The sequence below is a fragment of the Loxodonta africana genome, chromosome 3 (genome assembly GCF_030014295.1).
Source record: "Loxodonta africana isolate mLoxAfr1 chromosome 3, mLoxAfr1.hap2, whole genome shotgun sequence".
In the NCBI taxonomy this organism is placed as follows: domain Eukaryota; kingdom Metazoa; phylum Chordata; class Mammalia; order Proboscidea; family Elephantidae; genus Loxodonta; species Loxodonta africana.
Window position 1 is genome coordinate 48,162,173 of NC_087344.1, and position 15,189 is coordinate 48,177,361.

Consider the following 15,189-nt stretch of genomic DNA (forward strand, 5'->3'; position numbering starts at 1 on the left):
AAATCTGCTGCAAAGGGCCTCTTTAAAGTGTTGAAGAGCAAAGATGTCACCTTGAAGACTAAGGTGCGCCTGACCCAAGCCATGGTATTTTCAATCGCATCATGTGCATGTGAAAGCTGGACAATGAATAAGGAAGACCAAAGAAGAATTGATGCCTTTGAATTGTGGTGTTGGCGAAGAATATTGAATATACCACAGACTGCCAAAAGAACGAATAAATCTGTCTTGGAAGAAGTACATCCAGAATGCTCCTTAGAAGCAAGGATGGCGAGACTGCGTCTTATATACTTTGGACATGTTGTCAGGAGGGATCAGTCTCTGGAGAAGGACATCATGCTTGGCAGAATACAGGGTCAGCGGAAAAGAGGAAGACCCTCAACGAGGTGGATTGACATAGTGGCTGCAACAATGGGCTCAAGCATAACAAGGATTGTAAGGATGGCACAGAACCGGGCAGTGTTTCGTTCTGTTGTGCGTAGGGTCTCTATGAGTTGGAACCAAATCGACGGCACCTGACAAGAAGAATTTATATAGTTGCTGTAAAGATTAAGTCATTATAAGGTCTTTTGAACAGTTCCTAGTCTAGTATAGGCACTCAGAGCGTTAACTAGCTATACTATTGTTTTTACTTGTCTTTTTCCAAAATAACAGTTCAAAATTTTTTTTGAATTTTGTTTTTGCTGAAAGTTTACACAGGAAATTAGATTCTCATTTAACAATTTCAGTACGTATTATTCAGTGACATTAGTTACATTCTTCACAGTATATCAGCATTGTCGTTATTTTCATTTTAGTTTTTCTGTTTTCATTAATCTAGCTACCCCATCCTCCCTAGCCTTCTCATCTTTGGTCCAGGGTGAATATTAACCATTTGGTTTCATCTAGATGATTATTTTGAGGAGCACAGGACTCAGGGGTGATATCCTTTATTTCATGGGCCAGTCTCTCATTTGGCTGCAAGATGACCCCTGGGAGTGGTTTGAGTTAAAAGATTAAAAAGTATCTCAGGGCTGTAGTCTCTGTGGTTCCTCTAGTCTCCACCAAAATGACACAGTTTTGATCTCTGCAGACCTCCCTCCATCATTACTGTTAATGTTATCTCAAGTATGCACAAGTCCTTCCAGATTCCTTGTAAGAGATTATCTCACTATTTTCTTCTAGGCCAAGCTTTCTGTGGGTGGTGGTGGTTAGGTGCCGTCAGGTCTGTTCTGACTCTCAGGGACTCTGTACAACAGAACGAAACACTGCCTGGTGCTGTACCATCCTCACAATTGTTGCTTGAGCCCATTGGTGCAGCCACTGTATCAGTCCATCTCCTTGAGGATCTTCTGTGGGTTAGGTTTTGTAAATAAATTATGCGTGATATTCTCTGGGCTTTGTATTTATTGCCTTTTGAACTATTGACCAGATCACTGGAAAATCTCTACTCTCGTTTTGTCTGTATTGCAATATAATTAAAAACTATTTTATATTCCCAAAAGTTAACTGTTAAGCCTGCTATCCATTCATTCCTGTATTCGTTAGTTCAACAAAGAATTTATTAAGGGTCCACTGTGTACCAGGTATTCTTTGATATGAATAAACAGGACAGAGAAGGCCTTTGTTCTCATGGAGCTTCTATTTTGTGGGGGAGGCAGATAATAAACAAGTAAATAAGTAAACTAATTTTTGATACTGATAGTGCTTTGAAGATAATAAAATGTGATAGTGAATGACTAGGTAGGGGAAGGATGGCTTTAGCTCTGGTGGGTCAGGGGAGGCATTTCTGAGGAAAGATATTTAAATCCCACCCTGGGATGAGAAGGAAATGGTCACCCAAAGATCTGTGGGAAGAGCAGTCAGGGAAAAGGAAACAGTAGAAGCAAAGAATGTGAAATAGGAATAAGCTAGATTTTTTTTGTTTTTAAAGGAATTGGAAAACGCCAGTGTGGCAGGAGCCAGCAGTGGTAGGAGGTGAGGCCAGGAGGTGGGCAGGGGCCTGTCCTGTGGTACTCACCCATAGGAAGAAGGTTGGGTTTTAGTTTTAACTTCAGTTAAGACCTCCGTCTACACAGAGGTCTGATCTGTGACTCTGGATTGTGCTGGCTGCAGTGTGGGGAACAGATTGTAGGTATGTAAGAGTGGGCATACTTTGTGTGGTTATTTGGTGTGTTCTAATAATTCTGAAGGATTTCTTTCATTTTGACTTAGTGTCAGGAAACATCTGTTAGAACCCTTCTTCCTCATTCGTCTGGTAAAATTTAAATAAAAAGTTTGTATGCATTGATAGAGAAGAGACTATGCTTGGTTTTATAAAGCTTATCAGAACCCAAAGGAAAAGTTGAAGGAGTTTAAAGTATTTTCTTGTTGCTGTTTTTACCCCCCCCCCTTTTTTTTTTTAAATAACATCAACATATGATGTTATTTAAAAAAAAAAAAGGAGGTTGCTTGGTCTTTTGACTTTTTTTTTTAATATGCATTTATGTTTCCTGAGTTTAAGAACATAGTTTTTCTTTTCTTCTGAAATCTGATTCAAGAATTCTTAAAAGTGCTAACAGTACAGAAGGAAAAAACCATTGATTTAAAAAATATATTATTTTTCTCTTCATAAAGGCCTGTTTGTGTAGCTGTTTTATAACATAAAGTTGGGAACTATATAGCTCAATAATGATAATAGTTACCATCTCACTCGGTCAGTTTTGAAAGTTGTTGAACAGCTAACAAATCGGGTTGCTCTTAATCAAGCTATCCACCAGCCCAGTAGCCATCTACAAATTTTATATTAGATTTGAGGTAAAAATGGATTTTGGCATGTTTTTATACTGTGTGCTTTACAACAAAAGGGTAATTTAGGAAATGAATGCCCTCTTAAGCAAAGAGTTGTGTTGATATTTTATTTCACCAAACCGCTAGTACAGTTAGCCCTTAGCCCCTCTGCAGAAGACTGCAGTGGAATGAACATGGAAACTCAAGCTTTCATTCCTGGTGGTGTCTTATAAATGTCAAGTGGTGTTTTTCAGCCAGCATTCTGGTTATGCTGTATGGGTTAGGAATTTATTGTGAGTAAATTTTTCTTCATGTTTCTTTGGCATGTTCTTTTTAACTTTGGCTTTATTTAAAGCCTTACATATTTCTGAGAACCATAGTGATTTCAAATGTTGATACCACCATTTCATAAATTTGTGACGTATAACAACAAAAAAAATGGAAACAAACTACATTTGGAACTTCCTCATCTAGTAGTCTAATTTAAAAACAAAAACAGAAAAAGCCTGTTTCACCAGAATCAAGCGAGCTCATCAGAGTGCCAAAAGGCATCTGTGGTGGCTGTTTTAACTCATTGCAATCTTATATATTAAATTAATTATTATTGTTTTTGGTTTACATTTAATTGATTCAAGAAGGAAAATAATATGTTAGTTCAAAGATAAGAAATGGCAGATTTTAGCCATCCCTGGGAGATCAAGGGAAACACTGGATGGTTCTCTTGAAGAATTTAGAATATTTTGAAAATAGGTGAAACTATTACTTACATTTCATTACCTTCTCAGTTTTGAAGTATACAGGCCAGTTATTTTGTAGGATGTCCTGCACCTTGGGCTTATCTGATGTTTCACCATGATCAAAGTCAGTTTATGCATTTTAGGCAGAAGTCGCCCAGAAGTGACGCTGTGTTCTTCTCTTTGCATCTTAGCAGGAGGCACATGATACCTGTTGGTTTCATTATGAAGATACTATTTTTCCCTTTGTAATTAATACTTGGGTGATCTATGTTGAGACTATTGCAAATATTCTGTTATTCCTCTGGCTTTCACCTACTAATTTTAACATCCATTCATGAAGTCTTGCCTGAATAAATCATTACTGTGATGATTACCAATGGTGATTTTCCAATTCCAGCATTTCTCTTTCAGTGATTTAGTTGGGATTCTACTTTAAGGAAAGGATTTCCCTATTATTTATGTACTTATTCATTCCTCCTCTCAGTGTGGAATCATGGATTCTTATTTTATTCAGCAGTTTTAGATGGAATTTTAGTTATATCCATACGTTGGAACTTTGTGAACAGATGAGTCATTGTGAAAGTAACAAGAAGCCATCTCCCCAAATTCTATTTAGGGGCCTAATCTTCCACTCAGTACACTTTTCTTCAGGATCTTGTTCTCTAGATGTAATCAGGATGGCCGTGGTCTGTGTCCTCACCACTCACCCAGTCATGTATGCCTGTTAAAAATTTAATGCTTTAGGCGTATAATACAGGTGAGGTATTTGTAGACATATCCTTCTAAATGTCAATTATAATCTTGATGTCTGGTACAAATGTCAAACCAGTGTACTCTTTGATGGCCCCGGGCAGGCTGGTGGGAATGGGGAGACAATATATTGGTAGGCTGATTACCGCCCCGGCACCGCCTCCTCCTTCTGGGTGGTATAAACAGCAGTGCATTTATGACTGTGGAACGGCATATAGTTCTTCCTTGTGATCCTGCTTCACTTGCTTTTGGCATGGAAACATGCGCTGGTAGTTAGTATTCAGCACCTCTTTCCATGCCGACTGGTTCTTAATTATATTTTAAATTTCTCACCAATTTAGGTTTCGTGGGCAAAACTCTTTCACGGTTTATTTTTTTCCTCTGCGTGGGTAGTCAGGAGGGTTTGAAAAGTAAGATTTGAGAGCATATGGCAGTTTCAGGTTGAAAACAATCCGTTTTTAATCCTATTCAAGTCTGTTCGCGCATGCCCGGCCGCCGGGGCCCCCCAGTGGAATCGGGGTGCCTGGCTGTCCGCAGCGCTTTCCTGCCCGTTTGCGGCCCGGGAGACCGGCTTCGCCAGCGGAGCGCCGCCGCCGCCGCCGGGGAAGTGAGGTCCTCCTTCCAGCAGAGGGTTCCTTCCCCGGCCGCGGCCGGCGAGGAAATACGTGCGGCGCCGCGGCCAGCTGTTTGCGATCGGCACCGCGGGTCCCGCCCCTGGCCCGGCGCCCGCGCTCCGCCCCCCGCCAACAACCGCCGCTCTGATTGGCCCGGCGCTTGTCTCTTCTCTCCCCGCAGCCAATCGCGCCGGGCGAGGAGCTCCTGGTCTGGTACAATGGGGAAGACAACCCCGAGATAGCAGCTGCGATTGAGGAAGAGCGAGCCAGCGCCCGGAGCAAGCGGAACTCCCCGAAAAGCAAGAAAGGTAGGACCCGCCGCCGCCGGAACGGCGCCACCCGTACCGGGCTACTGCCTGGCCGGGCCGGGCCGGGCCCCCGGGGGGAGGGGCAGCGCAGCCGCCGTGGCCCCGTGACCTTTCGGGACTCGGCCGCCTGGCGGCTCCTAGCCCGGCCCGTCCCGGCGCCGCGGTCCCGCCTGGCCCAGCCCGGCCCGGCCCGGCCCGGCCCGGCCCGGCCCGCTGCTGAATCACGGCCGTGGTGCCCGCCCGGCCGCCCGCCCGCCCGGCCGCTTTGCTAACTTGTTACTTGGAAGCTGGGCGCGGAAAAGTGAGCGGACGCGAGTGCCCCGGAGTAGGCTGCGGGTGAGTTGTCATTCGCTCCCCGAAAACAAAAAATAGCCGCAACTCGGAGCGGGAGCGTGTCAAGTCCGCCTCGAAGCCGTTTCTCCGGGGGTATTTTTAGCGTTTTGCTGTCCTCGTCGGCAGAGCCTCACAAAAAGTGCTCCCGGAGCGCGGTCCCCGGCCCGCAGGTCGGCTCCGGTCCGTGTCGGTCCGCGGGCCGCTCCGGGAACTTCACTGGGGCTGCGGGCGGTCCGGACGTGCGCCCGGCGCGGGGTCGGCCGGGGCCTCCACCGCCTGCTCGGGAGGAAGCCGTCGTCGGCTCCCGGGGAGCAGCAGAGCCGGCCGGCCCTTGGCGAGGAACGCTGCCGCGGCCGCAGCGCGCGCCCCGGGCTCCCCACGGACGGGCCGGGCCGGGCCGGGAACCCGAAAAACCGGAGGACTCTCGGCTCGTCGGGAGGTTTCGGTCCGGCAAGCCTTGCGGGAAATTCTGTCACTTCACAGAATTGAAGTTAAAAAGAGTGTGCTATTTTAGTCATTTTTGACTCAGCTGTGTATATATATACAAACAAAAGACAGAGTGTAGTCACACTTGAAAAAGAGAGGGGGTAATTTCTGTTGAGGAGAATAGTTGGGTTGAATATATCCTGGTTCCAGCTGGCATACTGATACATGATTGGGATTTTTAAAAATCAAGAATTTTAATGTGAATTTGTGATTCTTTGGGTAGTACCTAGTTTGAATATGTGTTAAGGAAGGGTATGGTAGGGTCTTATTAATACAAATACGGCTGATTATTTTGTGTCCTTTAGTCTTAACAGGTACGTTTTTGTAGTCATCTGAACTTTATTCAAAACATTGCAAAGTGAGTTGTGAAAGTCATACTGTAAAAAAGTCAACCTAGACTTGATCTTGGAAAATTTCCAAAACAGTATTAAAAATTGTAGACAAGTATGACTTTTGAATTACCTATCCCTTGTATTTCGCAGCATAATGCAAACACGACTAGCTCATCCAAGAGATAGTTTGTAGGCCTCATACTGAGTACCTGTTCTGAACATGAGTTAGTCACTGCTGCTTTAGGTCATTAACTGCTTTTGATCCTGAGTCAAATGGTCGGGGTCTAGAAAAGTCCCAGGTCTTTAATTTTTATTTTTTAACTGTTTTAAATCAATATTGGCATTTTGTTGATACTAGGCTTAGTGCTTAATTGTTTGCAAACTCTTCACAGAATTCTGACCGTTCATTTATTTAGGGCACATTATGTTTATATAATGCATGTCACCAGCCTTTCCAGGTAAGTTGTGGTTTGCTGAGGCCTGGAGATAGGGGCCGTGGGGGGTGAATCTTAGTCCACGGCTGAGTGTAACTAACTCATCTATTTAAATATATTAAAGCCGTAATAACAGCTTAATAGCAACTTTACTTTAGGGCTTTTCTGTTCAGTATACTTTAGTGTGTGTGTGTTTAGGACATATTTCATTATTCCTTTGCTTTTATTTTTTATTTATCCCTTTATTTTTCTGTTCTTTTAGTTGATGAGAGAAAATTTGAACTTTATTAGTGGTGTATGAACTCACACATCTGCATTTTTATAGCTGCCTAGATTGTTGGGTTATATTGAGTTAAGTGGTTAATATTTCTTACTATCCTATCATTTTGTAACCACACCACTCTGGACAACATATAACCCACTGACTCCTAGGTTTTAATTAAGAGACTTACAGGAAACTCACTTTGGGAACTTGTAGCCTGTTTTGAACAGGTTAGTGGTAAAACAAAACAAAACAAAACTGTGTGCCGTGTTTGACCTAAAGTTTGGAAAGTTTAAATAATGAGTCAAACCATTTTGTTTTTAAATTAAACACTTTGTGAAGACTAATTTATAGCTTGCAAAAACTTGAAACGGAGAACTTTTTGTATTTAACTGAGTTCTATTTATTCTTGTGTGTGACCTCAGACATTTAAATAAAATCTTCTCATGCAGTGATGTCAGAGAGTTAATCAACATGTGTTTCATTCAGCAGCAGTGTTAACTTAGTATTTCTGAAAACCAGATGTTGAAGACATACAGCTGACAGGTAGTCTGACAGCGGACCTAATTTCATTTCGGTTATGAAGCAGGGAGAGAGACACAAAGGACTGAATTCTCCACAGTTCTGGGCCTCGGGCTCCTTTGCATGACAGCTGCTGTGCCTACAGCTGGGCATTGCATGTGGTGCCTTTCAGACTTCGTCAGATCTCTGGTGGATCACAAGAGTTCTGGGCAGTAAAAATCATTGTTTCCTTTACATACAAAGTGGCCCCTTCTCTCTCTCTCATTCATTCAGCAAATGTTTATTAAGCCCCTACTGTGTACCAGGGAGTGCTGGTGGTGCAACGGTTAGGTACTCAGTTGCTAACCTAAAGATTGACAGTTCGAACCCACCCAGTGGCTCTGTGGGCAAAAGACCTGGCATTCTGCTTCTGCAAAGATTACAGCCTAGGAAACCCTGTGGGACAGTTCTGCCCTGTCACATGGGGTCGCTGTGCATCAAGAATCGACTCAACGGCACCTGATAATAGCTGTGTACCAGGAACTTCTTGGTGGGTTGTACGAAACAGTGCTGAGCGTAAAAGAAGCAATAACTACTTTCATGGCTGTTGTTGTCGAGTAGGGGAGGCAAATATTCAGTAAACAAATAGCTGATCATACCTAGGTGGTTGCCCTGTCCTGGGCCCTCGGTAAATATTCCTTGATTGGCAAACAACGCCTCACACAAATGTAATAAAGGGAAAGAACACAGTGCTGTGAGAACACAGTTCATATTGTCTCTGGTCAGGGAGCGTGCAGTTTTGCCAGGAGCCTAAGATGTACATACGTTAGGCATTATGAATTAGAATTTATCTTGGGTTCTCAGTTTTGTAATTCCTCTTAGTTTTCACGTGTTTGAGGAGCCCCCGTAATAAGATCGAACGTGGGAAGTTCTGGGTGGGACAGATGAAATTTTCCAGGTGGAGAGGAAGGGAAGATTTTTAATGTCAGATGTTTCAGGTTATTTTAATGTGAATCATAGGCAGATTATAATCTACAAAGTAACTTGGAAAGACCAAATTTAGAAGTATTTATCATCATCTTGTTCTGTTTTCCCCATTGGTTACTGTGAGAAATGAGAAATCAAATTTGCCTGTGAGCAATGAGCAATGCTTGTTGGCAAATGTTCTTTTAAAACGTAGACTCTAATAGCAGAATGTGTTGCCCTGCTCTCTCTGGGCTACGTAAAAGCGTTCCTTACCTGCAGTTCATTCCACGTGAAGAAACAGCAGTGGCTGTATACAAATGGGCTTAATGGAAGGAATGAAAAACATGAAACCCCTGGGTTTTTACCAGATGTGTGACATTGAGCAAATCATGTCACCTTCCTGGGGCTCAGTTTTCATAGCTTTAAAAATGGGTGTTGTACTATCAACTAGCGGTTAAGTGCTACAGCTGCTAACCAAAGGGTTGGCACTTCAAATCCGCCAGGTGCTCCTTGGAAACTCTACTGGGGAGTTCTACTCTGTCCTATAGGGTCGCTATGAGTCGGAATCGACTTGACAGCAGTGGGAGTGGACTATCAACTAATCCTTGTGCTACTAAACCTTACAAGGTTGACGTCAAGAGCAGGCAAGCTACTAGAAAGCAGAATGCTGGTTGGGGAAGCATGCAGGCACATAATGACCGTGAGTGCCTCATCACCCGTGTGGCTGACAGTTACCTGTGTTTTCTTGCAGAGGAACTACTGAGTTTGTGATTCTTTTAACCAATCAGCATTTATTCAGCTGAGCACCTTTGTAAGCTCAAAATAAGCACTGGGTCTCCCTCTTTCTCTTCTTCCCGCCCCCCGCCCCCACTCCCCATGTCAGAGCCTCATCCTGTGCCTCTTTATTCTTATTTTAGACGTAGTTCTAACCTGTTGGCTTTCCTGTTCTCTTCCTGTAAGTTAGAAGGAGAAAACTAGACAAGGAGAAGAATTATGTGTAGCGGCAAGAGGTTCTATAGCTACTAACTGGACAGTGAAGGAGAAGACAAAGTCTGTAACCAGTAATGAGCTCTAAGGAGCATAGTTCTTTAAGGCCACTTAACGGGTTCGGATAATCCTTTATAAAAACCATGAATAGTCTCTGAGAGTATCGACTAGTTTATAGTTTTTATCTAGGTGACTTTTAGTCAGCATAGAACAGTTACATTCTAAAAAGGCAGTATTTCATCTGTCTAAATAATCGCAGTCAAAAATTATTCAAATAAAAAACTAGTACTGTGAAGAACGCTTAGATTTTTGAAGTTTTATGTATTTGAAATACTTTATTCTGCAAAAATACCGAATAACTGAAACGTATAGAAATTTATAGTTTGGGGGTGTACGAGATCCACATACAAAGGGAGCTCAGTCTAAGGCAGTAAAAAAAAAGTGTTAAGCTAACGGCATAGACGGTAAGAACTCTTGAAGTTCTGAGATGGTTTAAAAGGATTTCTGGGCTAGAGAGGCTTTATTTAGAAAGGAAAGCAGGATGGGGGATTTCAGTATGCAGAGAGGAGCAAGGAGTACATTCAGAGACCCTAGGGGGGACTGTGAGCAGGTCAGAGAAGTTGTAAAACGTATAGGTGGCTCCCCCAGGCCCCCAGTTATATAACAAGGATTCCTGTGTCTGTGCCAGACACTGTTCTAGGGGCTGGAGTCACAGCAGAGAACCAAAAAGATAAAGGTCCCTGCCCTTGTGGAATTTGCGTCCTAGAGAGTGAGGATGCTTTAGGTCATCAAATGAAGGAGTAGTCTTGTAAGGTTAATAAAGTGTGTAGGTGAGGTATGGTGTGACTGTAGATGGGTAGTCAGGGATGGCCTTTGAGGCTGTGACATGAATGAAACAGCTAGCCCTGTGATGTTGTAAGGGCAGCATGTTTCAGGAGGAGGGACCATAAACAAGTTGAGAAATTTATAGCTGGGGGTGATGCATGGTGAGGGCCATGTTGAGATCCGCATGAGTAGTTTTGAATTCTGAAACTCAATTCTACACAGGGACACACTGACCCCTTTCCTACCAGGTACTACACTAGTGGTCGGAATGGTAGGAGAGGTTAAACAGATCACTAGAGGAGGCCTGTGCGCTGATGAGGAGCTTCTATAGTCTATATTACTGCTGCTGAGTGCAGCTCACACGTAGTGGGTGCTCTAGTTGATGTGTGTACAGGCTCCTGGACAGGGAATGGGGAGAGGAGATACTGCTGCCTTGTGATCACAAAGCAGAGCACAGTGGGGAGAAAGGTGAATAGGGGGAAAAAGGAAAGCGTAACACATGAGCTAGCAAAGAAAAACTCAGAGGGAAATGGGCACAGCTGACTACTAGACAGCAAGCAGGTAGAAAACAGGTGCAGAAGAGGCTCTGACGGAGACAGAGCGAGGAGTGCAGCACTGGAGCCTGAATAGCAGCAACGAGCCCTGCAGAGTGCTGGGTGCCCAACTGGCTTCTCATCAACCCTCTGGGTCTATGGTCTGCAAGCCATCTCCAGTTTACAGGTGAGGAAGTGGGCACTTAGTGAGGTTGGAGAACAGGTCCAGGATCATACCGCCAGTGAGTGTCGAGTCAGAACTTGAACCCAGCTTCACCATGCTCTTTACATACATAGTTTGCTGCTTTTTGTCCACTTCTACTTGTGGTGGGCAGCAAGAGTAGAAGTGACAACACTGGCTCCCTTTAAAATTAAAATTAGAATTGTCGTTGTTGTTAGCTGCTGTTAAGCTGACCCTGACTCATGGTAATCCTATATATTACAGCGTAGAACCGTTCCATGGGGTTTTCTTGGCTGTAATCCTTATGGAAACAAGTTTGCTGGGCCTTTCTTCCACAGGGAAACCCTGGTGGTGTAGTGGTTAAGAGCTACAGCTGCTAACCAAAAGGTCGGCAGTTTGAATCCACCAGCCGCTCCTTGGATACTCTTTTGGGCAGTTCTACTCTGTCCTGTAGGGTCTCTATGAGTCGGAATTGACTTGACGGCAGTGGGTTTGGTTCTTTTTTGGGGGGGGGCGGGGGTTCTTCCTCAGAGCCACTAGGTTGTAGGTTGGTTCGAATCACCAACCTTTAGTTTGCAGCCAGTCGCAAACTGGTGGTGCCACCCAGCCACCTAAAAAATTACAGAATACATTTAATAAAAGCAGAGAACAGGTGAACTTCAGTGTAGTTTGATCACTTGATCTTCACCGAGAGCCTCCAGCTCTGTTTCAGGCTCCATAGGCAAGGCTGAATGGCAGAGGCCTGGGCAGGGTATCAGAGGGCCTTAACCTACTGGGTACCTGGTGAACTTGTAGGATCTCTCTGGGACCACCACAGGTCCTGTGCCCACTTACTTATAGGGCACTCACCCATGACTCTTGCTTGCAGGTGCTGGAGCAGGGTGTGGGGCAGTTGGAGATGGTGCCATTCCTGTGGAAGTATGGTGCCAGCATTAAATGCTGCATGGCTTGCAAGCTTGTCACATTGGACCCAAGTGAACTGTGTCCTGGTTAGTCAGTTCTTGGAAGGGCCTGTAAACTACTATAGCTCTCTCACTGCCTTCTAGCTGAGTGACACATTCGCTGAGCATTGGGTATCCCTTCTCTGATAGTTGCATGCCAGGTTGATCTTTCTGCTGCTGTTGTGGTGGTCTTTTTTTAAAAGCTCAGGACAGCTTTAATTAATATTTCTCAGCAGTAGGATTTTTTCCTAATTCTACTCCTCTTGCTACTGAATTACTCCAACTTTAGGTAAGTCGGTTAATATTTTTGTTTTTGCTTTTGACTCTTATAACTTTGTTCATAAGGAAAATGTATACGTTAACTAGAATTTTGCAAAGCATTTTGCAAATTTTTCACCTGTATCTCAGTGGATGAATTTTCCAAAATTCTAATACATGCCATAATTAAAGACTCTTCCAAGATCATAAGTGAATGTATTAGGAAATACACTATGATCCGTCTATACTTAGGTGGTTATTCTGGTTCTCCTGTCCATATGCAAATTGGAAGGTTAGACATGCTTAGTACAAAAAAAAAATGGTTATGATTAAGTTTTCTGAAAGATAAAAAAGAAACAAGACCTTTATTATTAAAAACAAAAAAAAAAAACCCACTGCTGTCGAGTTGATTCCGACTCATAGCGACCCTATAGGACAAAGTAGAACTGCCCCATAGGATTTCCAAGGAGTGCCTGATGGATTCGAACTGCACCTTTCAGTTAGCAGCCGAGCTCTTAATCCACTACGCCACCAGGGCTTCACCTTTATTATAGTGGGTTCGGAATAGTTTAGTTGAAGTTTTAAAAATTCCAGTTACGAATTGAAAGTTTAAAAAAAAAAAGTTTGCTTTGGTTTCCTTAAATATGAACACTGGGTTCTTTTTCTAAATTATGAATTTATTATTGAGCTCACTGTTTCCTTTTCCCAGGCAGTTTAATGTGCCAGTTTACAGATGGGCTGCTACAATATATGAACTTAATGATCATAGGAGAATTACAGAGGAGGGTATAGCTTTATATTTGACGTTGCCTTTGAGGAATTAAGGAATTGGATTAATATCGCAAGAACACCATATGGAGGTTAAAAATTAATAGATGTCTTTCAGTTAAAGGTTGTATGAAGAGCTGACAGAGTTTTAGATAGACCAGCCTGGTACCCCATTGACGTTCTCATTGCTTGTTTATACTTCACATGCTACCAAGAACAGTTTTAAAGTTTGCATTTATCAATATTAATAATTACATTGAATTTATTTAAGGGAGCTGAATGATATGGGGAATCAAGAGTTATTTGAGAACAATACTTTTGCTTCTCAAAGTTAAAAATACTGGAAGTAGCTGTTTTTATTTTTTTACTCCTTAGAGTGAACCGGTTTCAGACATTATAAGAGTTTTGGGCTCTTTATTTATTACAAGGTATTTTCATCTGGACATATGTAATGATTTGACAGTTGTCTGCACATCATGTTATTATGTGGTAAATTACTCCTTTGAGTTGATGGTGACAATGACAGTACTCTGCCCCTTTAGCACTGCTTTTGTGCCTGGCCCCATGCTTGCTCAGCGATCCATGTGCATCATTCTTAATCCTTCCGATAGCCCTGCAAAGTAGGGATCATTAGCCTCCTTTGCAGATGAGGAAACAATTCTCTGGCTATGTGGCTTGTCCAAATTCACTCAGGTATTACTGGCTCCGCCTTGTCTTAAATCCAGTGTTTATTCCTAACGCTAAGTATACCCTATATTGGCTTTATCAGTTAGTCAAGGTGAGTTTTCACTACTCACCATAGAATTGCCCACTTTAAGTCTAAATGATAAGTCAGCGATTAAGTGAAGTCTTAGATGTTGGAAAACTAATTTATGATGGGAACTGATGCATTCGGTTATTTTTACTTTGGGGGTTTATAAAGAGATGTATTTATTTGAGCACTCCGAATAAGCAATTTTTAAAAACACTAATAGATTACATTTTACCCCTCGCTAGCTGTTTTCCTTACAGTGTTTGTTTTTTTTTTTTAAATGACATGTTTGTTGATTTGTGTTTTTGAGTATTTCATTTTCCATAGTGTTTTATATTATTTTGACATCAGCTTAGAAGCCACAGGAACAGAGTGAGACATTGCTTTTGCATAATATCCTCTGCAGTGCAGGTGGCAGGGAGGATTGAGTTTAGGATTGTAGAGCTCCTTCATATTTTATTGAAGATTTCTGGGAGCTGGTTGGCATCCAAGGAACCCTGGTGGCGCAGTGGTTGAAGTGCTTGGCTTCTAACCACAGTTCAAACCTACCGGTTGCTCTGTGGGAGAAAGATAGGGCAGTCTGCTCCTGTAAAGATTGACAGGCTTGGCTTGGTAGTTCTACTCTGTCCTACAGGGTTGCTTTGAGTCGGAATGGACTCAACGGCAGTGGGTTGGGTTGGTTTCTTCAGTTGGCGTTTAGCTTCCTCTTCTGCAGCAGTGTTCTTTTGTTGGAAATGATTGGCTGTTTCATTGAATAAAATATAGTTTAAAAAGTTTCCTTATGCTGAATGTTATATGAATCTTGAACATGTTTTAATTAATAGGCGCTCTAAAAATTGAATCTAGAAACTGTAAGTGCAGTTCTGATTTGTGGATGTAATTGCGTTAAACAGTACTTTCTAGTTTCTTTCACTTACCATGTGATACCAATAAAAGATAGGGATTTTGTTTTGCCAAAGTGTTTTCTTTTGGGGGGAGTGGGGTGTGGGGATAGCTTTTGATTTTTTACCTTTTTCTTTAAAAGGAAGGAACACTTTTGAACTTTTCAGGCCATGCCATCTTAAGCATTTTTGCTTTCTGATAAAACTGTTCCTATTCGAGCTTTTTGACTCATCCCGGAGGAAAAGCGTGAAAAGAAACAAGAACATGAAATGAGTAGCCCTAACCTGTCTGTCTGTGTGCACGCTTGAATCTTCCTAATGAAGGGCAGGCTTCGATTTCTTAATTGTATTTATTCCATAATGGATTTTTTTAAAGTATGTGCATGTATAACGTTTTAGAAGAATCTTTTGAATTTGCAAGAAAATGTATTATAGCTCTTTCTACTTGATACTTTGAGTACTTTATTCATTGTTCCTTATTTAGTAAGTAGTTAACACCTCACATCGCAAACACAAAGTAGGTGAGACGAAACTGCTGTTTAGTAATCTATGCTTTCATTTTTCTACTTTCTTAAAACGTTTTCTTTTCTACTCTA

The 15,189-nt window shown here is 42.5% G+C and overlaps 1 protein-coding gene across 6 annotated transcripts in view; it reads left to right on the forward strand.

The window, feature by feature from the left end:
• The window catches only part of PRDM2 (PR/SET domain 2), a 174,244-nt gene that overhangs the window by 65,757 nt on the left and 93,298 nt on the right, over positions 1–15,189 (forward strand). For 5 of the 6 annotated variants that reach the window (XM_023552047.2, XM_064281318.1, XM_010593099.3 and 2 more), the window contains one exon: positions 5,028–5,154. In XM_023552047.2, the coding sequence (XP_023407815.1) occupies positions 5,028–5,154 (127 nt within the window). Of the gene's footprint in view, positions 1–5,027; positions 5,155–5,358; positions 5,491–15,189 lie in introns of those variants that run through there. The other variant, XM_064281320.1, reaches the window with a different exon arrangement.